The sequence below is a fragment of the Dendropsophus ebraccatus genome, chromosome 8 (genome assembly GCF_027789765.1).
Source record: "Dendropsophus ebraccatus isolate aDenEbr1 chromosome 8, aDenEbr1.pat, whole genome shotgun sequence".
In the NCBI taxonomy this organism is placed as follows: Eukaryota; Metazoa; Chordata; class Amphibia; order Anura; family Hylidae; genus Dendropsophus; species Dendropsophus ebraccatus.
This window is the reverse complement of record NC_091461.1, coordinates 3051820-3074378: the sequence shown is the minus strand read 5'-3', so window position 1 is coordinate 3074378 and position 22559 is coordinate 3051820. Positions and strand designations below refer to the sequence as shown.

Sequence of the window (22559 nt, the reverse complement as noted above, 5' to 3'; positions counted from 1 at the left end):
TGTGTGACCCCAAGGCAAAGTGTAGCTATAATAGGAAACTGTAAGGGTGCGTTCACACATACAGGATCCACAGCAGATTTGATGGCTCAGATATGAATTATTTTAAATCTCCAACTTCAAATCTGCTGCGTATCCTGTACGTGTGAACAGGAATATGGATAGGTAACTACTGGGGTAGGGGTAGGCAACTACTGGGGTAGGGGTAGGCAACTACTGGGGTAGGGGTAGGCAACTACTGGGGTAGGGGTAGGCAACTACTGGGGTAGGGGTAGGTAACTACTGGGGTAGGGGTAGGTAACAACTGGTCTATATAATAGCACAGCCCGGGGTGTATATAATAGCACAGCCCGGGGTGTATATAACAGCACAGCCAGGGTGTATATAATAGCACAGCCCGGGGTGTATATAACAGCACAGCCCGGGGTGTATATAACAGCACAGTCGGGGTGTATATAATAGCACAGTCGGGATGTATTTAATGTCACAGCCCGGGGTGCACAGGTTGCCTTTAAGTCCGCCATAGCTGTTAGCTGCTGGGATGGTGCAGGGTCAGGGGGCATATAACATCTGCTGCGATGGCCAGGATCAGAGATATCACAGATCATGTTTAACCCCTTTGATGCTATTATCAATGTTGACTGTGGCATATAAGTGGTTTACATGGGGGGGGGGGGGGGGGGGCAGGGGGGGGGTATCCGGCTGTCACCCCATCACTTTCCCTACATTACAGGTACAGTAACATTGTCATATTCAGGGCACATCCGCTATGTCTCTGATGTCTCCTCCTTCTCCTCTAGTTGTCTATATACAGTGGGCATGCTCCTCATCGCACTCTCTACAGCAGGTAGGTGGCTGTGATATATACTGCCTATGGTGTGGTCTCTCATATACTGTCCTGTCCTGTAATCATGTGCCGGCCCCCCGCGGTGTCCTGAATGTATCCTGTCCTGTAATCATGTGCCGGCCCCCCGCGGTGTCCTGAATGTATCCTGTCCTGTAATCATGTGCCGGCCCCCCGTGGTGTCCTGAATGTATCCTGTCCTGTAATCATGTGCCGGCCCCCCGCGGTGTCCTGAATGTATCCTGTCCTGTAATCATGTGCCGGCCCCCCGCGGTGTCCTGAATGTATCCTGTCCTGTAATCATGTTCCGGCCCGCTGAATGTATCCTGTCCTGTAATCATGTGCCGGTCCCCCGGGGTGTCCTGAATGTATCCTGTCCTGTAATCATGTGTCGCCCCTCCCCACCCGCGGTGTTTAACACTGCATAGTGCTTTGTGTGGGTACTTGTAAGAAGGTTGGTAACAGTGTACTTTCCTGCGTCCTACCTATGCGGGGCACTGGCTAAGACTGAATTCTGGGGACCAGGCAGAGGGCCAGGGCCCTGACGAGACCGCTATGGAGAGCTATCTAGCTTGCGTCCTTCCTCCACACCGCCCCGAATGGAAAACTCTTGCTCCGCCCCCACCCAAGGGACTAACTTCCACTACAGCGTGTAGGGTGTGCTGTGATATGGTGAAAAGAGAAGAACAGAGAGGAGAGGTGATAGGAAAGAAGAAAGCAGAAATCCTACTGGTCCACAGATTCTGGTAACACATAAACACAATAACCCTTTGCGATCCTTCAGCTGTGCAGCTTCCATACATCAATACATAATACAGCGACATCTAGTGGTCAACTCTTAACCCTTAGACGACCCAGGGCGTATAGTTACGCCATGGAAGTCTGTCCCCAGACGACCTAGGGCGTAACTGTACGCCCTGGGTGTTTCTCACGCTATGAAGCGCGCTCCGGAGCGGAGCGCGCTTCATAGCAGGTGGGGGCCGGCTGCAATCAGCAGCCGGGACCTCACCGGTAATGACACGCTGCAGCGATTGCGCTGCCGCGTGTCATTACCTCCTTAAACGACCGCGGCGTTTAAGTGTAAGTGACAGGGGGAGTCCCCTGTCACTTACCGATCGGGACCCCCGCAGTGTGACTGCGGGGGTCCCGATCGGTAAAACGGGCCGCCGGAGGTCTCTCACCTGCCTCCGTGCGGTCCGATCGGCGCTCTGGTCACTGAGCCTGCACAGGCAGGCTCAATGAGCAGATCGCCGATAACACTGATCAATGCTGTGCCTATGGCATAGCATTCATCAGTGTAAAAATCCAAGTAGTGAATGTAAAAGTCCCCCAAAGGGACTTCAAATGTGTAAAAAAAAAAAAGTTAAAAACACTAACACACTACCCCAAAACCCCTCCCCCAATAAAAGTCTAAATCACCCCCCTTTCCCATTATATAAATAAAACATATAAAAATAAATAAATAGATAAACATATAATATACCGTAGCGTGCGTAATTGTCCGATCTATTAAAATATAACAAGCGTCATTGCGAACGGTAAACGGTGTACACGAAAAGAGGGAAAAAAGTGCGCGGATTACCGATTTTATGTTACATTATATATATAAAAAAATTAATAAAAAGTGATCAAAACGTCCGATCTTCACAAATATGGTATTAATAAAAACTAGAGATCATGGCGGAAAAAATGACACCCCATACAGCCCCGTAGGTGAAAAAATAAAACCGTTATAAGTGTCACAATAGTCCCATTTTATTTATAATTAATTGCCAAAAAAAAGGATTTCATTTAAAAAAAATATATAACATTAGAGAATCTGTGTAACCTGCATATGGTTGTGTTCAGACCTATAGAGTAATGGTATCATGTCGCTGTTACCATATAGTGCATTACGTAGACACAGGAACCCCCCAAACGTTACCGTATTGCATTCTTTCTTACGATTTCACCTATTTATATCTTCATAAATAATATATTTGGGTTCCCTCATACATGTTATGGTAAAATGAATGACGCCATTACACAGTACAACTATTCCTGTAACAAATAAGCCATTACATGGCCTGTAGATAAAAAACTGAAAGTGCTGGAGCTCTTAGAAGGGGAGGAGGGAAAAACGGAAACACTAAGATCAAAATTTGCGCGGTCCACTGGGTCATTTTGGGCCTGGTCCTCAAAGGGTTAATACTACTTATTACCATAATAAGACCACAAAAAGTACAGGCTTTTGCGAAGGGTGTATACAACAGTAACACCCCTAGTGGGACACCACAATTGTACGTTGTATGTTGTGTCTGGTCTCAAGTTACGATGGTCCAGAAAGGAACATTGTATGTTGAAAATATTGTTTCTTTAGGCCATTGTAAGTTGAGGGATCACTGTATTATCCCGCCATCTCTTCTATATTTCCATCCCTGTATTTTTCTCTCCAGGTACCGCAGTGCTGCTGTATCCGGCTTATTCCATGTTGGCAACTGGTGGAATTTTCTTAATTTTAACTAATATGCAGGTGAGTGCGCTCATATGGCGGGGAAAATGGTAGGTTATTAATACCGGCTAAAATATTACTGCTATATACCACCCACAAAGTACTGCCATATAGTGCCAACATATTACTGCTATATACCACCCACAAAGTACTGCCATATAGTGCCAACATATTACTGCTATATACCACCCACAAAGTACTGCCATATAGTGCCCAAATATTACTGCTATATACAGCCAACAAAGTACTGCCATATAGTGCCCAAATATTACTGCTATATATACAGCCAACAAAGTACTGCCATATAGTGCCAACATATTACTGCTATATACAGCCAACAAAGTACTGCCATATAGTGCCCAAATATTACTGCTATATATACAGCCAACAAAGTACTGCCATATAGTGCCCAAATATTACTGCTATATATACAGCCAACAAAGTACTGCCATATAGTGCCCAAATATTACTGCTATATACAGCCAACAAAGTACTGCCATATAGTGCCCAAATATTACTGCTATATATACAGCCAACAAAGTACTGCCATATAGTGCCCAAATATTACTGCTATATACAGCCAACAAAGTACTGCCATATAGTGCCCAAATATTACTGCTATATACAGCCAACAAAGTACTGCCATATAGTGCCCAAATATTACTGCTATATATACAGCCAACAAAGTACTGCCATATAGTGCCCAAATATTACTGCTATATATACAGCCAACAAAGTACTGCCATATAGTACCAAAATAATATTCTGAATTACAATAATCCTTAGCTGATGTGACCAGTGACAGCACCAGACGCTGTCAGACAGTATTAGGTGTTTTTTTTTGCCCCCTGGGCTCTAATCCTCTGGGGGATCCCAGGAAATGGCGGCCGGGGTGACTGTTCCCTGTACGGGCAGGGGGCAGCAGGTCTTTGTATATGGAAGGCCCCCGATGATCAGCTGGTCTCTGTGGCCCCATGTCACGCATGTCTGGTCCACCGGGACTAGAGCGGTGCCCATACTATGTCCATGATAAAACCTTCTTCTCTTTACAAAGGTGGGAAATCTGTTTGGATCGCAACGTTCTACGATAATAACGCTTTACAACGGGGCCTTCGACTCGTCCTCCGTCATCTTCCTGGTGGTGAAGGTAAGAGATCAGTCCCACTGTCTCCACCACTAGGGGGCCAATCTGTTTGCGGCCGTAGCTGCTCCTATAGACATCACTCCCCTGATGACACCGAGAGAAACCTGTATGGTGGTCTCTGTCCTTCCTGCCCCCATACTGAGGATGAGAAGACTCCATACAGGTCACCAACAGCAGCCGACAGACTCCCAGATTGTGAACCTGTCACCCCGACCGCCCACTGAGCTCGGGGCACTGCTGGATAGATGTCAGTAAGAGATCAGCAAGGCCAAAAGGGCAGTGAGGTCAGGGAGCAGCGAGGCTGCGAGGGCAGTGAGGTCAGGGGGCAGCGAGGGAGGCTGGGAGGGCAGTGAGGTCAGGGGGCAGCGAGGCTGCGAGGGCAGTGAGGTCAGGGAGCAGCGAGGCTGGGAGGGCAGTGAGGTCAGGGGGCAGCGAGGCTGGGAGGGCAGTGAGGTCAGGGGGCAGCGAGGCTGGGAGGGCAGTGAGGTCAGGGAGCAGCGAGGCTGTGAGGTCAGGGAGCAGCGAGGTCGGGAGGACAGTAAGGTCAGGGAGCAGCGAGGTCGGGAGGACAGTGAGGTCAGGGAGCAGCGAGGTCGGGAGGACAGTGAGGTCAGGGAGCAGCGAGGCTGGGAGGGCAGTGAGGTCAGGGAGCAGCGAGGCTGGGAGGGCAGTGAGGTCAGGGAGCAGCGAGGCTGGGAGGGCAGTGAGGTCAGGGAGCAGCGAGGCTGGGAGGGCAGTGAGGTCAGGGAGCAGCGAGGCTGGGAGGGCAGTGAGGTCAGGGAGCAGCGAGGGAGGCTGGGAGGGCAGTGAGGTCAGGGGGCAGCGAGGCTGGGAGGTCAGGGAGCAGCGAGGCTGGGAGGGCAGTGAGGTCAGGGAGCAGCGAGGCTGGGAGGGCAGTGAGGTTAAAGGAGCAGCGAGGTAGATCTCCCCCTATAGTTGCTGTATAGCTGTCCTCTCTGGTCTCCCCCTGTAGGCGCTGTATAGCTGTCCTCTCTGGTCTCCCCCTATAGGCGCTGTATAGCTGTCCTCTCTGGTCTCCCCCTATAGTTGCTGTATAGCTGTCCTCTCTGGTCTCCCCCTGTAGGCGCTGTATAGCTGTCCTCTCTGGTCTCCCCCTGTAGGCGCTGTATAGCTGTCCTCTCTGGTCTCCCCCTGTAGGCGCTGTATAGCTGTCCTCTCTGGTCTCCCCCTGTAGGCGCTGTATAGCTGTCCTCTCTGGTCTAGGCGCTGTATAGCTGTCCTCTCTGGTCTCCCCCTATAGGCGCTGTATAGCTGTCCTCTCTGGTCTCCCCCTGTAGGCGCTGTATAGCTGTCCTCTCTGGTCTCCCCCTGTAGGCGCTGTATAGCTGTCCTCTCTGGTCCCCCCTGTAGGCGCTGTATAGCTGTCCTCTCTGGTCTCCCCCTATAGGCGCTGTATAGCTGTCCTCTCTGGTCTAGGCGCTGTATAGCTGTCCTCTCTGGTCTCCCCCTGTAGGCGCTGTATAGCTGTCATCTCTGGTCTCCCCTCAGGTTCTCTATCAGAATGGGATCTCTCTGCAGGATCTCTTCCTCTTCCTGTCCTGCTGCAGCATTTGTCACGTTTTGAGGACGATGTTCCTGATGCCGAGGACTCACATCCCGTTCCCTGCACCGGACGGCTACAGATATGGGTACAGTATTAGTTTTACAGTATTAGTATTAGACTACACTTACCTATCCTGGCTCCCACCATGCGGCTCCTGCGGCTTCATGACGTGTAATGATGCCTGCCCTGCCTTCCCTGGGACGCCATTTATTCACTTCTAGGTCACAGCGTCCTGCAGGCCACTTACCGGCCATTGTGATTTCCTCATCGGGCCAAAAATCCTGGCACCGCCGGCCTGATCTATAGGATTGTCTTCTTGTGGGTAGATTTGGCTTTGTACACATCTTTCCTTTTCCATCTGGGTCTAGCATTTTATACAATACAGTATCACAGCTGCGTCTCTAAGCCCTATAGCTGTGATATGGCGCCATACTGGTCTATACAGATGTTATACTTCCATGGGCCGCACCAGCGCCCTGTTATGGAGCTTTTCTCCCCTAGAAACCGTGCTACTAGTGTACATGGATGGCCTACGGCCCTGAAGTATGTAACCATGATGACTTTGCATGTTATAGATGTTGTATGGCCCTCCAGTATGGAGCCGCGGGGACTCCGCAAGTTATAGATGTCCTATGGGCCTCTAGTATGGAACCGTGATTGCTCTGCTGCATGTTATAGATGGCTTATGGCCCTGTAGTATGGAGCCACAGGGACTCCGCATGTTATAGATGGCCTATGGCCCTGTAGTATGGAGCCACGGGGACTCCGCTTATTATAGATGGCCTATAGCTCTGTAGTATGGAGCCGCGGGGACTCGGCATGTTATAGATGGCCTATGGCCCTGTAGTATGGAGCCGCGGGGACTCCCCATGTTATAGATTGCCTATGGCCCTGTAGTATGGAGCCGCAGGGACTCGGCATGTTATAGATGGCCTATGGCCCTGTAGTATGAAGCCTCAGGGACTCGGCATGTTAAAGATGGCCTATAGCCCTGTAGTATGGAGCCGCAGGGACTCGGCATGTTATAGATGGCCTATAGCCCTGTAGTATGGAGCCGCAGGGACTCCGCATGTTATAGATGGCCTATGGCCCTGTAGTATGGAGCCGAGGGGACTCGGCATGTTATAGATGGCCTATGGCCCTGTAGTATGAAGTTGTGGGGACTCGGCATGTTATAGATGGCCTATGGCCCTGTAGTATGGAGCCGCAGGGACTCCGCATGTTATAGATAGCCTATGGCCCTGTAGTATGGAGCCGCGGGGACTCGGCATGTTATAGATGGCCTATGGCCCTGTAGTATGGAGCCACGAGGACTCCCCATGTTATAGATTGCCTATGGCCCTGTAGTATGGAGCCGCGGGGACTACGCATGTTATAGATTGCCTATGGCCCTGTAGTATGGAGCCACGGGGACTCCGCATGTTATAGATTGCCTATGGCCCTGTAGTATGGAGCCGCGGGGACTCGGCATGTTATAGATTGCCTAAAGCTCTGTAGTATGGAGCCGCAGGGACTCCGCATGTTATAGATGGTGTATGGCCCTGTAGTATGAAGTTGTGGGGTCTCTGCATGTTATAGATGGCCTATGGCCCTGTAGTATGGAGCCGCAGGGACCATGTTATAGATGGCCTATGGCCCTGTAGTATGGAGCCGCAGGGACTCCGCATGTTATAGATAGCCTATGGCCCTGTAGTATGGAGCCGCGGGGACTCGGCATGTTATAGATGGCCTAAAGCTCTGTAGTATGGAGCCGCAGGGACTCCGCATGTTATAGATGGCCTATGGCCCTGTAGTATGAAGTTGTGGGGACTCTGCATGTTATAGATGGCCTATGGCCCTGTAGTATGGAGCCGCAGGGACCATGTTATAGATGGCCTATGGCCCTGTAGTATGGAGCCGCAGGGACTCCGCATGTTATAGATAGCCTATGGCCCTGTAGTATGGAGCCGCGGGGACTCGGCATGTTATAGATGGCCTAAAGCTCTGTAGTATGGAGCCGCAGGGACTCCGCATGTTATAGATGGCCTATGGCCCTGTAGTATGAAGTTGTGGGGACTCGGCATGTTATAGATGGCCTATGGCCCTGTAGTATGGAGCCGCAGGGACCATGTTATAGATGGCCTATGGCCCTGTAGTATGGAGCCGCAGGGACTCCGCATGTTATAGATAGCCTATGGCCTTGTAGTATGGAGCCGCGGGGACTCCATCAGTCAATTTCTTCACTCTCCTTAGACAGAACACATGCATGCTCAGCAGAGTGCTCACGTGTATGGGGGGATCAGCAGAGGTAGTCGGCAGCCGTTTTAGACTTTCTAAACACAAGATGGAAGAATTATTGGAGGAACTTTCCAATAACCGGTAATATCCAGATGTGTCAGTATATCGCCCCTTACGGTGATGATATTTGTTCCTCTGTTGTTCTTAGTTTGGACTGTAGGGAGCTCTGCCAGAAGACATCCAGATCCCTGAACCCTTCATCTGGAACTAAGGAGAAAGAGCAGAAGAAAAGAGAGTGTCTGGTGAAGAGCAGTAAGTGTCACCACCCTTCCTCTGATCCGTAAGATTACAAGGAGCAGCTGCATTGGGCTCTGTTTACACCGACACTGGGGCTTCAGTGACTGACGGATTCAGGATGGACTCCATCGATACCGATTATGGTTCTATTTAATCCTGAGGGGGGGGCAAGGCTGTGCAGTGTGGGGAGACCACACAACACCACTGGCCTGTATGTTGCGGCCATGATGCTGGTCCTACTCCACGTAGTCACTTTGCGTGAGTCTTCCTCGCAGGGTGCGGTGTCCATTCTTGGGGTTCCAGGGGAGGGGGTTCTGGGGTTGGTCTTCACCCTGAAGCACCAAAGCTCCTGTGGCACTGACTGATCTCCCCGAGCTTCAGTAAGGATGGACCACCTGTTCCAGACTCTGATGGGGTCTTCTGGATTAGGGGTCATTCTTCCTTTATAGATAGCTTGCACTAAACCTTTCTGGTGACAGAAGACACCATCTTGGATAGAATAGACGACACACTAAAGTAACATATCTAATGTACACGGCAGTGACGTGATCTCCTCTCCCCGTAGATGATGAGGTCTCCTTCCGGAGCTGTCTCCTCTCTTCGCTCTTCTGGTGGCATCTCCTCTGGCTTTCTCTCATGCAGCTCAGGCATTATTTATTCATCGGGACCCTGAACCCCACAATCACTCGGCTGAGTGGAGGAGACTCGCAGCTCGGTGTGTACATTTAGTGTAGTGCAACATTCATATGAGAGATGTGATAATATGTAAAAGGGGAGAGACATGTAAGAGATGAGACGTGATATGTAACATGTAAGAGATGAGACGTGATGATATGTAACGTGTAAGATGAGACGTGATGATATGTAACATGTAAGGGATGAGACGTGATGATATGTAACATGTAGGAGATGGGATGTGGTGATATGTAACATGTAAGAGATGAAATGTTCTGATATGTAACATGTAAGAGATGAGACGTGATGATATGTAACGTGTAAGAGATAAGACATGATATGTAACATGTAAGAGATGAGACATGATGATGCGTAACGTAGGAGATGGGACGTGGTGATATGTAACGTGTAAGAGATAAGACATATGTAACATGTAAGAGATGAGACGTGATAATATGTAACGTGTAAGAGATAAGACATGATATGTAACATGTAAGAGATGAGACGTGATGATATGTAACGTGTAAGAGATGAGACGTGATATGTAACATGTAAGAGATGAGACGTGATATGTAACATGTAAGAGATGAGACGTGATGATATGTAACGTGTAAGAGATGAGACGTGATGATATGTAACATGTAAGAGATGAGACGTGATGATATGTAACGTGTAAGAGATGAGACGTGATAATATGTAACGTGTAAGAGATAAGACATGATATGTAACATGTAAGAGATGAGACGTGATGATATGTAACGTGTAAGAGATGAGACGTGATGATATGTAACGTGTAAGAGATGAGACGTGATGATATGTAACGTGTAAGAGATGAGACGTGATGATATGTAACGTGTAAGAGATGAGACGTGATGATATGTAACGTGTAAGAGATGAGACGTGATGATATGTAACGTGTAAGAGATGAGACGTGATGATATGTAACGTGTAAGAGATGAGACGTGATATGAGAATAAATTTCTTTCTCCTTATTCCAGTGAGTAAATACACGAATGTTTTCGCCATCTCACAGTTCTGTGGGGTTTTCTGCGCTCCTTGGAATGGTCTCATAATGGACAGACACAAAAGAAAAAAAAAAGGTGACAATCACAATGTCCGCCCATTAGACTGTCCGTTATATCCTCCTATTAGACTCTCTGTTATATCCTCCAATTAGACTCTGTTATATCCGCCCATTAGACTCTCTGTTATATCCGCCCATTAGACTCTGTTATATCCACCCATAAGACTCTCCGTTATATCCACCTATTAGAGTCTCCGATATATATATCCACCTATTAGACTTTCCGATCTATATATCCGCCCATTAGACTCTCCGATATATATATCCACCCATTAGACTGTCCGTTATATCCACCCATTAGACTGTCCGTTATATCCTCCTATTAGACTCTCCGTTATATCCACCCATTAAAGTCTCCGATATATATATATATCCACCCATTAGACTCTCCGATATATATATCCACCCATTAGACTCTTCACTATATCCGCCCATTAGACTGTCCGTTATAGCCTCCCATTAGACTCTTCATTATATCCGCCCATTAGACTCTTCATTATATCCTCCCATTAGACTCTCCGTTATATCCGCCCATTAGACTCTCCGTTATATCCGCCCATTAGACTCTCCGATATATCTGCCCATTAGATTGTCTGTTATATCCGCTCATTAGACTCTGTTATATCCGCTCATTAGACTCTGTTATATCCGCTCATTAGACTCTCCGTTATATCCGCTCATTAGACTCTCCGTTATATCCGCCCATTCGACTGTTAACTATATCCGACCATTAGACTCCCCACTATATCCATCCATCTCTATCCATATCTCTGTTATATCCGCCCATTAGACTCTCCGTTATAGCCTCCCATTAGACTCTCCCTTATAACGGTCTTCCCCACCCTGTTTCCTCTTTTCTGGTCCAGCTCTCCCTCCCCCGTCCTGCTCGGCTTCCCCCGTCCTGGCCGAGACTTATATATATAAGTCTCGGCCAGGACGGGGGAAGCCGAGCAGGACGGGGGAGGGAGAGCTGGACCAGAAAAGAGGAAACAGGGTGGGGAAGACCGTTATAAGGGAGAGTCTAATGGGAGGCTATAACGGAGAGTCTAATGGGAGGCTATAACGGACAGTCTAATGGGCAGATATATATATATATATCCGCCCATTAGACTCTCTGTTATATCTGCTTATTAGACTCTCCACTATATCCACCCATTAGACTCTCCACTATATCCACCCATTAGACTCTCCTATATATTCGCCCTTTAGACTCTGTTATATCCGCTCATTAGACTCTCCACTATATCCACCCATTAGATTCTCCAATATATCCGCCCATTAGACTCTCTGTTATATCCTCTCATTAGACTCTCCGTTATATCTGCCCATTAGACACTCCACTATATCCACCCATTAGACTCTCCACTATATCCACTCATTATACTGTTCGTTATATCCTCCCATTAGACTCTCCGTTATAGCCTCCCATTAGACTCTCCGTTATAACGGTCTTCCCCACCCTGTTTCCTCTCTTCTGGTCCAGCTTTCCCTCCCCCGTCCTGCTCGGCTACCCCCGTCCTGGCCGAGACTTGTATATAACTACATTATACTCAGCAGGTTTGATAATGGTGCCTGTATTATATTCCACAGTTACGGACTCTCTTGATGACCTCCACTCTTCAGTCCTGTCGTTGTTACTGACCACAATCCAGTGCGTCCTCTTCTCTGTCTGCGCCACCATCTCCCAGCTTCCTGCCCTCTATCCGACCTTCATCCTCCAAGTACTTAACCGCTCCTTCCTGTATGGAGGAAATGCCGCCTTTCTGTCCATTGCGTAAGGAACCTTTCACGACACACAAAACATATTTGTTATGGTAAAACATGGGTGGGTATAAGCCTGGGCCCTGGTGCCTGAATGTCCCTGTGCCAACTAAAAGGGACGTGTTATAGAGGTACATGGTGGGGAGGCACAGGTTTAGCATTCAGACCCATGAACTTTCTTCTCTGACCTTCCATAACCCTCAACTGAAATACACAACTTCCAGGATTGGAGCCAACTATCATCCCGGTAGTTTGTAGGTCACCTCCTTATGGCCACAATGAAGCCTGATTGCCTCCCCGTACAGAGGGAACCACACGGTGGCTGTGATCACCAGGGCCGCTGTTGGCCTGGTCTTAAAGGGTTACATGTCCATTCCTTGTAGGTAATACTTTCACGACTTTGTCTTGCAGGTTCCCACCCAAACACTTTGGGAAACTGTTCGGACTCTTGATGTCTCTGTCCGCAGTCATCTCTTTGCTTCAGTATCCGGCATTTTCTATCATTGGGACGTATCTGCACGGAGACCCCTTCTATGTATGTAGATCGCTGTGCCTGAGGACGCCCGCTACAATCCCACCGCCTGTCAATCACCATGTTTCATGTTTTTCAGGTTAACGTTTCTCTGCTGATCCTGATCCTCTTGACATTCGGTCACCCCATCAATGTATTTCGGGTTTGGAGACAAAAGAAACGTTTGAGGGACATGGAACAAGCCGACCTTTAACCTGTGTCTGATGACCTTTGACCTGTGTCTCTGTCGCTTTCGTGGTTGTATTTACATGTCAGGATCTCGGGGATTACACGCAGTATTTATTACATCTCAGTGCCCCATATATCTCCTGTATTTATTTTACCTATTAAACTCGGTCCTTGTACTAATACAAATTTATACTCATTTTCATGTGTTTTTTCACATCTGAACGTCAAAATGTATTAAAAACAACAATACCGCTGCCCCTGCACATTATCCCACCTGACCCCCCATATACACAGCCTCTTGTGTGTGTGTTATTAGTAAGGAGTGAGGGCCGATATAGGGCCGTGTACAGATGCAAACAAGCCCTAGTCAGTGGATCTGCACTGGGTGGCAGCACCTTCACAAGGCACGATACATCACATGACCGGCCACACAGATGATCGCTGTATCGCTACTTCAGCCATTAGCATGCATTATCGGCCTCCTGTTTACACAGAGAGATGAGCGGCTCAGCCAATGAGAGAGCTCGCTGCTGGCCCTTCAGCTGATCTCTGGCACTGGTATCTGATTATCGGCTGAATGAGTGTTCCGTTAGTGATTGTACATCCAACATCTGCCTCCGGGAGAGCCGACACACCATCACACAGAGCCTATTAGATGGGGTCTTTGCCGGCTACGACCAGTCATTTTCCCGTATATCAGGACCGCAGGAGAAGGACCCTCCATCGCTTCCCGTAGCATGGCTGCTTTATCTACTCGTCTATAACTTTTATTTTTATTTTTATTAACGTTATAGTCTGACTTTGGTTTGAGACTCCGTAGTCATGAAACAAAGTCCTGTCTGTGGGTCAGAAACTAAACTAGCTGAAGCTAAAGCATGACTTGTCTGCCCAGTCACATGACGTGTCTGCCTGATCATATGACTCGTCTGCCTGGTCACATGACTTTTCTGCCCGGGCACATGATTGGCCTGCCTGGCCATGTGATTTAAAGGAGAAGTCCAGTGAAAATTTTTATTTAAGTATTGTATTGCCCCCAAAAGTTATACAAATCACCAATATACACTTATTATGGGAAATGCTTATAAAGTGCTTTTTTCCCTGCACTTACTACTGCATCAAGGCTTCACTTCCTGGATAACATGGTGATGTCACTTCCTGGATAACATGGTGGTCACTTCCTGGATAACATGGTGATGTCACTTCCTGGATAACATGGTGATGTCACTTCCTGGATAACATGGTGATGTCACAACCCGACACCCAGAGCTGTGCGGGCTGTGGCTGCTGGAGGGGATGATGGCAGGGGGACACTGAGAGACACAGGGCACTGGAGGGACACTCATCATCCCCTCCAGCAGCCACAGCCCGCACAGCTCTGGGTGTCGGGTCGTGACATCACCATGTTATCCAGGAAGTGACCACCATGTTATCCAGGAAGTGAAGCCTTGATGCATTAGTAAGTGCAGGGAAAAAAAGCACTTTATAAGCATTTCCCATACTAAGTCTATATTGATTTGTATAACTTTTGGGGGGCAATATAATACTTTAATAAAAATTTTCGCCGGACTTCTCCTTTAAAAAGGATGCTGGTTGACACCATCACGTGTCTCGAGGTCAGTGTATTCTAGAACATTGCCCCCTGGGAAATCAAATATGCAAAAGAACACTGCAGAGACACCAGAGTTCACTGTCTCGACGTCAGTGAACTAGCCAGACCTTCCTACGGGAAGGAACAACCAAGCCAAGGAAGGTCTCCAATCAAGGAAACCACCCAAGTAAGGTATCCATCCACAGACAGCTGTTTCGGGGTATTTGCTCCTCATCAGTGTAGAGTAGGATTCTGGCTAGTGGCTTTTGCATGCACTTACTGCTCCCACTAGCCAGAATACTACTCCACACAGATGAGGAGCAAATACCCCGAAACAGCTGTCTGTGGATGGATACCTTGCTGATTTCCTTGATTGGAGACATTCCTTGGCTTGGTTGTTCCTTCCCAGAGGAAGATCTGGCTAGTTCACTGACGGCGAGACACGTGATGGTGTTCATTTGCATATTTGGCCATGTGATCTGTCTGCTTTCTGATAAGTCAATGAAATCACAAGGAAAAATGTCAAACAAGTCAAGTAAGAAATTGTTGCCGTGGAGCCGGGTAATCCCTTGTCTAATACAATTTTCCTCTGTGATGTCTTTGGCTTATCCCCAGTCATGTGACCAGCCTGCTGTCTGGCTCCATAGCTCAGTGGTTAGAGCACTGGTCTTGTAAACCAGGGGTCGCGAGTTCAATTCTCGCTGGGGCCTCATCTGTATTTTATATTGTATATTTCATTGGTCGAAAAGAGGGGGAAAACACCAGATTTGCCGATCGTCTATCACATTGTCACATCGTCTATCAGAAAAATTAACTAATGTTTATTTATTAATTTGGTATCAATGAAAACCAAACATTGTGGCCCAAAAAACGACGCCTCAGCCGGCCCTGTAGGTGGGAAAATAAAAACGCTATGGCTCTTAGAAGGTGAAGGGGGGGGGAGCCAAAACACAAAAAGGAAAACTTTCCGGGTCATTAAGTGGTTAAACAAGTCATGTGCCCCGCCTCTGTGACACTCTCCACAGAGGGTGAACTGAGGGACTTGGTCACATGACTTGTCCTCCTGGTCACATGACTTGTCCACCTGGTCACATGACTTGTCCGCCTGGTCACATGACTTGTCCATCTGGTCAGGTGACTTCGCTGCCCAGTCAATAAAATCACAGTATAAAAAGATTGAACAAGTCAAGTAAGTAAATGTTGCCGTGGAGCCGGGTAATCCCTTGTCTGATATCATGTTTTCCTCTGTGATCTCATTGGTTTATTCCCAGTCATGTGACTAGTCAGCTGTCTGGTTCCATAGCTCAGTGGTTAGAGCACTGGTCTTATAAACCAGGGGTTGCAAGTTCAATTCTCGCTGGGGCCTGTCCTGTCTTTTATATTGTATATTTCATTGTTCTAAAAATCACTAAGAAACAATAGCCGAAGCGTCCACAGATATAAGAACATGGCCGCATCCTATCTACCTCACCACTGAAGTGTCAACTCTGCGACCCAGCGGTTCTGTTAACCCTTTCATTTCTGCAGGTCTCTGCATGTTTTGGGCCTCCGGTAGCCAGGACAACGTCTGTAGAAAATAACCGAAATCATGAAAATTATCCAGACCCCCCCAACACATGACCTGTACCAGGGGCGGCCCAGTCCATTAGATGGGGTTGTGTAAACCAGTAAGGTCTTTTCTGGCTGCGATCAGTCATCTTCCTGTATAGCAGGACCCTCCATCGGTTCCCCTAACACGGCCGCTTCTTCTTCTCATCTATAACTTTTATATATTTTTCCGTTGAGGTTATCGTCTGACATTACCATTATCTGGGTGAGTATTACTCTGCTCCTCATAGAACTTCTGATCATATTCGGAGGACTCCCTTAGACTCTCACAGTGGATATCATTGTGATTGGTGTATGCGATACCCTCACACTGTGACCGATTGGGGAGACTGGGGATTGGTGGTGATAGAGGCTGGGATCTATATCTATAGGTGATCTATACGTGACCCATGTCATGCTTCTAAACTCCCTACTCCTACTGTACATTTTCTAAGCAGAAGCAGTTAAAGGGGCACTCCGGGCATTCATATGTCTTGTCTGCCCGGTCACGTGACGTGTCCATCTGGTCACATGACTTGTCTGTCCGGACATGTGACTTGTCTGATTTCTGATAAGTCAATGAAATCACAAGGAAAAATGTCAAACAAGTCAAGTAAGAAATTGTTGCCGTGGAGCCGGGTAATCCCTTGTCCGATATCATGTTTTCCTCTGTGATCTCATTGGCTTATCCCCAGTCATGTGACCAGCCCCCTGTCTGGCTCCATAGCTCAGTGGTTAGAGCACTGGTCTTGTAAACCAGGGGTCGCGAGTTCAATTCTCGCTGGGGCCTTGCCTGAATTTTTTATTGTATATTTCATTGTTCTATAAATCACTTAGAAACAATAGCCGCAACGTCCGCAGACAGAAGAACAATAAGAACATGGCCGCATCCTATCCGCATCACCACTGAAGTGTCAGCTCTTGGACTTGGTTGGATGTTGGTTTCACCTTCATGCAGTTTGTACTTCTGGTGGCTTCGCACATTTATATATAAAATTATAGATTTTTAAAAAATTCCTTAAAACTTTCTATTGGTGCTGGAAAGTCTGACCGGGAGAGAGTGAGCGTTCTGCCCGGTGACATCTTCTTGGCGCCCACGTTTCATAATACGGCACCGCCACCTGCCTGCTGTGCAGGGAACTACACCTCTCCTCCCCTGTGTGGCTGCCGCTCACTGATCCGGATGGTATGGCGTTATGTGTCAGTATCAGCAATGTAATGGCTGCAGGTCATGGTCTTAGGAGACATAGAGAGTGGGGACATAATATATGTCATAGCCCCTCCCCCAATAAACGTTAACATCACCCCCCCTCCCATTATACAGATAAAACATATAAAAAGAGACATATTCTATATTGTATTATGCGCAATTGTCTGATCTATAAAGATATAAGAATACTATTCCCGTACGGTGAGCGGTGCAAACGAAAAGAGGGGGAAAAACACCAGATTTGCCGATCGTCTATCACATTGTCACATCGTCTATCAGAAAAATTAACTAATGTTTATTTATTAATTTGGTATCAATGAAAACTAGAGAGTGTGGCCCAAAAAACGACGCCTCAGCCGGCCCTGTAGGTGGGAAAATAAAAACGCTATGGCTCCTAGAAGGTGAGGGGGGGGGGGAGCAAAAACAGAAAAAAGAAAACTTTTCAGGTCATTAAGAGGTTAAACATGTCATGTCCCCCCGCCTCTGTGACACTCTCCACAGAAGGTAAACCAAGGGATATTGTCACATGACTTGTCCGCCTGGTCACATGACTTGATCGCCTGGTCACGTGACTTGGCTGCCCAGTCAATAAAATCACAATAAAAAAGATCGAACAAGTCAAGTAAGTAATTGTTGCCGTGGAGCCGGGTAATCCCTTGTCTGATATCATGTTTTCCTCTGTGATCTCATTGGTTTATTCCCAGTCATGTGACCAGCCAGCTGTCTGGCTCCATAGCTCAGTGGTTAGAGCACTGGTCTTGTAAACCAGGGGTCGTGAGTTCTCGCTGGGGCCTCACCTGTCTTGTATATTGTATATTTCCTTGTTCTATAAATCACTAAGAAACAATAGCCGAAGCGTCCAAAGATAGAAGAACAAAAAGAACAGGGCTGAAGTGACAGCTCTGCGACCAGGCGTCTCTGTTAACCCTTTCGTTGCTGGAGGTTTCTGCATGTTTTGCGCCTCTGGTAGCCAGGACAACGTCTGTAGAAAATAACCAGAATCATAACAAATTATCAAGACACGCCCCCCCCCCCCCCGACACATGACCTGTACGAGGGGCGGCCTAGTCTTCTCATCTATACCTTATATATATTTTTCCGTTGAGGTTATCGTCTGACGTTACCGTTATCTGGGTGAGTGTTACTCTTCTCTGCTCCTCATAGATCTCCTGATCATATTCGGAGGACTCCCTTAGACTCTCACAGTGGATATCATTGTGATTGGTGTATGCGATACCCTCACACTGTGACCGATTGGGGAGACTGGGGATTGGTGGTGATAGAGGCTGGGATCTATATCTATAGGTGATCTATACGTGACCGATGTCATGCTTCTAAACTCCCTACTCCTACTGTACATTTTCTAAGTAGAAGCAGTTAAAGGGGCACTCCGGGCATTCATATGTCTTGTCTGCCCGGTCACGTGACGTGTCCATCTGGTCACATGACTTGTCTGTCCGGACATGTGACTTGTCTGATTTCTGATAAGTCAATGAAATCACAAGGAAAAATGTCAAACAAGTAAGAAATTGTTGCCGTGGAGCCGGGTAATTCCTTGTCTATCAGGTTTTCCTCTGTGATCTCATTGGCTTATGCCAAGTCATGTGTATTTTATATTGTATATTTCATTGTTCTATAAATCACTAAGAAACAATAGCCGAAGCGTCCACAGATAAAAGAACAATAAGAACATGGCCGCATCCATTCTGCATCATCACTGAAGTGTCAGCTCTTGGGCTTGGTTGGATGTTGGTTTTCACCTTCATGCAGTTTGTACTTCTGGCGGCTTCGGGCATTTATACATGAAATTATAGATTTAAAAAAAATATTTTGAAACTTCCTATTGGTGCTGAAAAGTCTGACCGGGAGAGAGTGAGCGTTCTGCCCAGTGACAGCTTCATGCCGCCCATGTATCATAATACAGCACCGCCACCTGCCTGCTGTCCAGGGAACTACACCTCTCCTCCACCGCGTGGCTGCCGCTCACTGATCCAGATGGTATGGCATAATGTGTCATTAGGATCCGCCATAACATTACACAATGGGGAGGGTACGGCCACTCTGTACAGTCCGCTCCTTACCCCTCCGCAGGTCTCCTGACAACTATACTGACCCCCCACAGTGGAGATATAAGCTGTGACGAGAGCGCTCTGGCTCTGGCCTACCACTCCCCAGAGAGAACACAGGAAAGCTCGGCCGTGCTGGATGCTCCTGTGTATGGGAAGGACGCACAGGATACATAACCGATGGCCGTCACTTATTGAAGGTGTATGGCCAACATAGTAAAACATTGTAATGAAGTCAGTATAAGACATTATAACTTATCAGGCAAGGAACCAAGAGGGTCCACTGGCTACAGCCGAGGGAAGCGCCAAGATGGCTGCAATCCAGACCCGTAAAATAACACAGAGATAAGGGGGGAGCAGGAAGACTGGCGTCTGAGGGATTATCGTGCAGATCTGCGTGACAGCGATGGCGTTTGAATGATTATCGTGCAGATCTGTGTGATAGCGATGGCGTTTGAGGGATTATCGTGCAGATCTGTGTGATAGCGATGGCGTTTGAATGATTATCGTGCAGATCTGCGTGACAGCGATGGCGTTTGAATGATTATCGTGCAGATCTGTGTGATAGCGATGGCGTTTGAATGATTATCGTGCAGATCTGCGTGACAGCGATGGCGTTTGAATGATTATCGTGCAGATCTGTGTGATAGCGATGGCGTTTGAGGGATTATCGAGCAGATCTGCGTGACAGCGATGGCGTTTGAATGATTATCGTGCAGGTCTGCGTGACAGCGATGGCGTTTGAGGGATTATCGAGCAGATCTGCGTGACAGCGATGGCGTTTGAATGATTATCGTGCAGGTCTGTGTGATAGCGATGGCGTTTGAATGATTATCGTGCAGATCTGCGTGGCAGTGATGGCGTTTGAGGGATTATCGAGCAGATCTGTGTGATAGCGATGGCGTTTGAGGGATTATCGAGCAGATCTGTGTGATAGCGATGGCGTTTGAGGGATTATCGAGCAGATCTGCGTGACAGCGATGGCGTTTGAATGATTATCGTGCAGGTCTGCGTGACAGCGATGGCGTTTGAATGATTATCGTGCAGATCTGCGTGACAGCGATGGCGTTTGAGGGATTATCGAGCAGATCTGTGTGATAGCGATGGCGTTTGAATGATTATCGTGCAGATCTGCGTGATAGCGATGGCGTTTGAGGGATTATCGAGCAGATCTGTGTGATAGCGATGGCGTTTGAATGATTATCGTGCAGATCTGCGTGACAGTGATGGCGTTTGAGGGATTATCGAGCAGATCTGTGTGATAGCGATGGCGTTTGAATGATTATCGTGCAGATCTGTGTGACAGCGATGGCGTTTGAGGGATTATCTGCTCATGTAAATACAGCTAGCGATAAACTGATGAGCGAAAAATCATTAATCGTATCTTTTAACATGTTCTCAGATGGTCACTTAATGATAATTTGCAGATCGCTTCATCTAATCGGTCGCAGGTTCACCCTGCCGTGTGGGATCTAAAAGAGGCCTGGCCCCATCACATCACAGAAGGCCAATCAGCGGGGGAGCTGGGGGTCAGTATCTACCATTAATATTCAGAGAAGATCATTGTTTCATCCTGGACATCACCTTCAAAATGCAGGTGAGGCCCCAGCGAGAATTGAACTCGCGGCCCCTGGTTTACGAGACCAGTGCTCTAACCACTGAGCTATGGAGCCAGACAGGTTGGAAGTCATGTGACCCGCAGCTCAGTTCTGTGTCGGACCACCCAGAATCTTATATCTGTCACCTATCCTATGGATAAGGGGCTAATAATAAATCTGAAAACCCTCTAAAAGTTATGAAACTTTGCAGTTTATTAGTCTCCTGGCCGAGCCCTCTGAGCTGTCTCTCATGTTTACAGCTGTCCAGGTTCCAGACCATCTCTGTGTTATTAGCGGTGGCCGGGCTGATGACTGAGTCTCTCACTGCACAGCACCCCTGACCGACCACCTTATCAGCTCCCAGCCCTGTGGAGCTGTCAGGACAGGACTTGGCATAGCAGAGCTGGACACAGAATAGCAGAGTGCAGAGAACAGAGCTGGCAGCCAGAACAGCCAATGACTGGGAAGTGAAAGCTAAGTAAATGCAAAGGGAGTAAAAGTAAGCCAGAAGCATAAAGAGGGGTCATTGTCACAGTTGAGAAGTCCCCTTTAAGGATATGGCCTATGGTGCCCTAGTACAGATGTGCAGGAAACTAAAGAGGTGTGTGCCTCTTGATAAATCCAGTGTCACAGGGCGGATTTGAAACCACTGGGTAGAACCTTTACACTCTTCACATCAGAAGTAATAGCATCTCCCAACCCTTCTGTAGAACATCTCCACCCCTCTATATACAGCTACTCCTATAATGGATGAATCCCGTATGGCTTGGGGTGTGCTGGTTCTGGACATCCACCAGGTGAGCCTCACTAGCCACTACAAGTCAGCTCGTCTCTGGAGCTTCCCCCATACTTGGGCTTCATGACTGCATTGAGGTCCCCTCCAAACAGTGCCAGCCGGCTTGTTAAAAGATAGGACTTGATCCTCAGAGATACTTCCAACCCTTGGCTGATCGGTGCTGGATGGCCGGTGATCGGTGATGGATGGCCTGTGATTGGTGATGGCCGGTGATCGATGGCCTGTGATTGGTGATGGCCGGTGATCGGTGATGGATGGCCTGTGATTGGTGATGGCCGGTGATCGGTGATGGATGGCCTGTGATTGGTGATGGACGGTGATCGGTGATGGATGGCCTGTGATTGGTGATGGCCGGTGATCGGTGATGGATGGCCTGTGATTGGTGATGGCCGGTGATCGGTGATGGATGGCCTGTGATTGGTGATGGTCGGTGATGGATGGCCTGTGATTGGTGATGGCCGGCTGAGTCCATAAAGCACGAATGGTGGGGGGGGGGGGGGCGCCTCTTAACACCGCCGCTACACTTACATGGCAACAACGGCCCTTCACTCTCATGATAAGTGCCCCAGCGGTCGGAAGAGCCTGTGGATATGGGGTAATAGGGCCCCTCTTACCTTCTGGTATCAAAAGGCAAAGGGATTATCCTGGATTCCAAAAATACAGCTGCTTACTTCCAGAAACAGCGCCACCTCTGTCCTCTCTGTGCAGTAGTAATGGAGCAGACCTGTAATACCACATACAACCTGAGGACAGGGGTGGCGCTGTTTCTAGGAAAATGCAGCCATGTTTTCTAATTGAAATATCACCAATCCCAGCTTTAACCGATATAACGCTGAAACCTTTGTACACTGTGTGCCGTCCTCCTGGGGGATATAGGAGATGCGACCGTGGATCCTCCTCATTCCACCTGTGATCCTGTCACCTGCTCTGCTGTCATCTG

General features: G+C 48.0%; 1 protein-coding gene and 4 non-coding genes across 5 annotated transcripts in view; 4 read left to right on the top strand and 1 right to left on the bottom strand.

The window, feature by feature from the left end:
* SLC43A3 (solute carrier family 43 member 3) overlaps nt 1-12964 on the top strand; it is a 102864-nt gene extending 89900 nt beyond the window's left edge. Inside the window, exons 5-14 of the mRNA XM_069979611.1 lie at nt 798-844; nt 3277-3353; nt 4387-4479; nt 5986-6125; nt 8466-8569; nt 9120-9269; nt 10228-10329; nt 11904-12087; nt 12486-12609; nt 12686-12964. Coding sequence (XP_069835712.1) covers nt 798-844; nt 3277-3353; nt 4387-4479; nt 5986-6125; nt 8466-8569; nt 9120-9269; nt 10228-10329; nt 11904-12087; nt 12486-12609; nt 12686-12799 — 1135 coding nt within the window. The 3' untranslated portion in view covers nt 12800-12964. The remainder of the gene's footprint in view (nt 1-797; nt 845-3276; nt 3354-4386; nt 4480-5985; nt 6126-8465; nt 8570-9119; nt 9270-10227; nt 10330-11903; nt 12088-12485; nt 12610-12685) is intronic.
* A 2035-nt stretch (nt 12965-14999) lies between these two features.
* TRNAT-UGU (transfer RNA threonine (anticodon UGU)) lies at nt 15000-15072 on the top strand. Its single transcript has one exon. It is a non-coding gene; the product is annotated as a tRNA-Thr (tRNA).
* Nucleotides 15073-15655: 583 nt separating this feature from the next.
* On the top strand, nt 15656-15728 carry TRNAI-UAU (transfer RNA isoleucine (anticodon UAU)). The gene has a single exon. It is a non-coding gene; the product is annotated as a tRNA-Ile (tRNA).
* Nucleotides 15729-16666: 938 nt separating this feature from the next.
* Nucleotides 16667-16739, top strand: TRNAT-UGU (transfer RNA threonine (anticodon UGU)). The gene has a single exon. It is a non-coding gene; the product is annotated as a tRNA-Thr (tRNA).
* A 4086-nt stretch (nt 16740-20825) lies between these two features.
* On the bottom strand, nt 20826-20898 carry TRNAT-CGU (transfer RNA threonine (anticodon CGU)). The gene has a single exon. It is a non-coding gene; the product is annotated as a tRNA-Thr (tRNA).
* Between the last annotated feature and the right edge of the window lie 1661 nt (nt 20899-22559).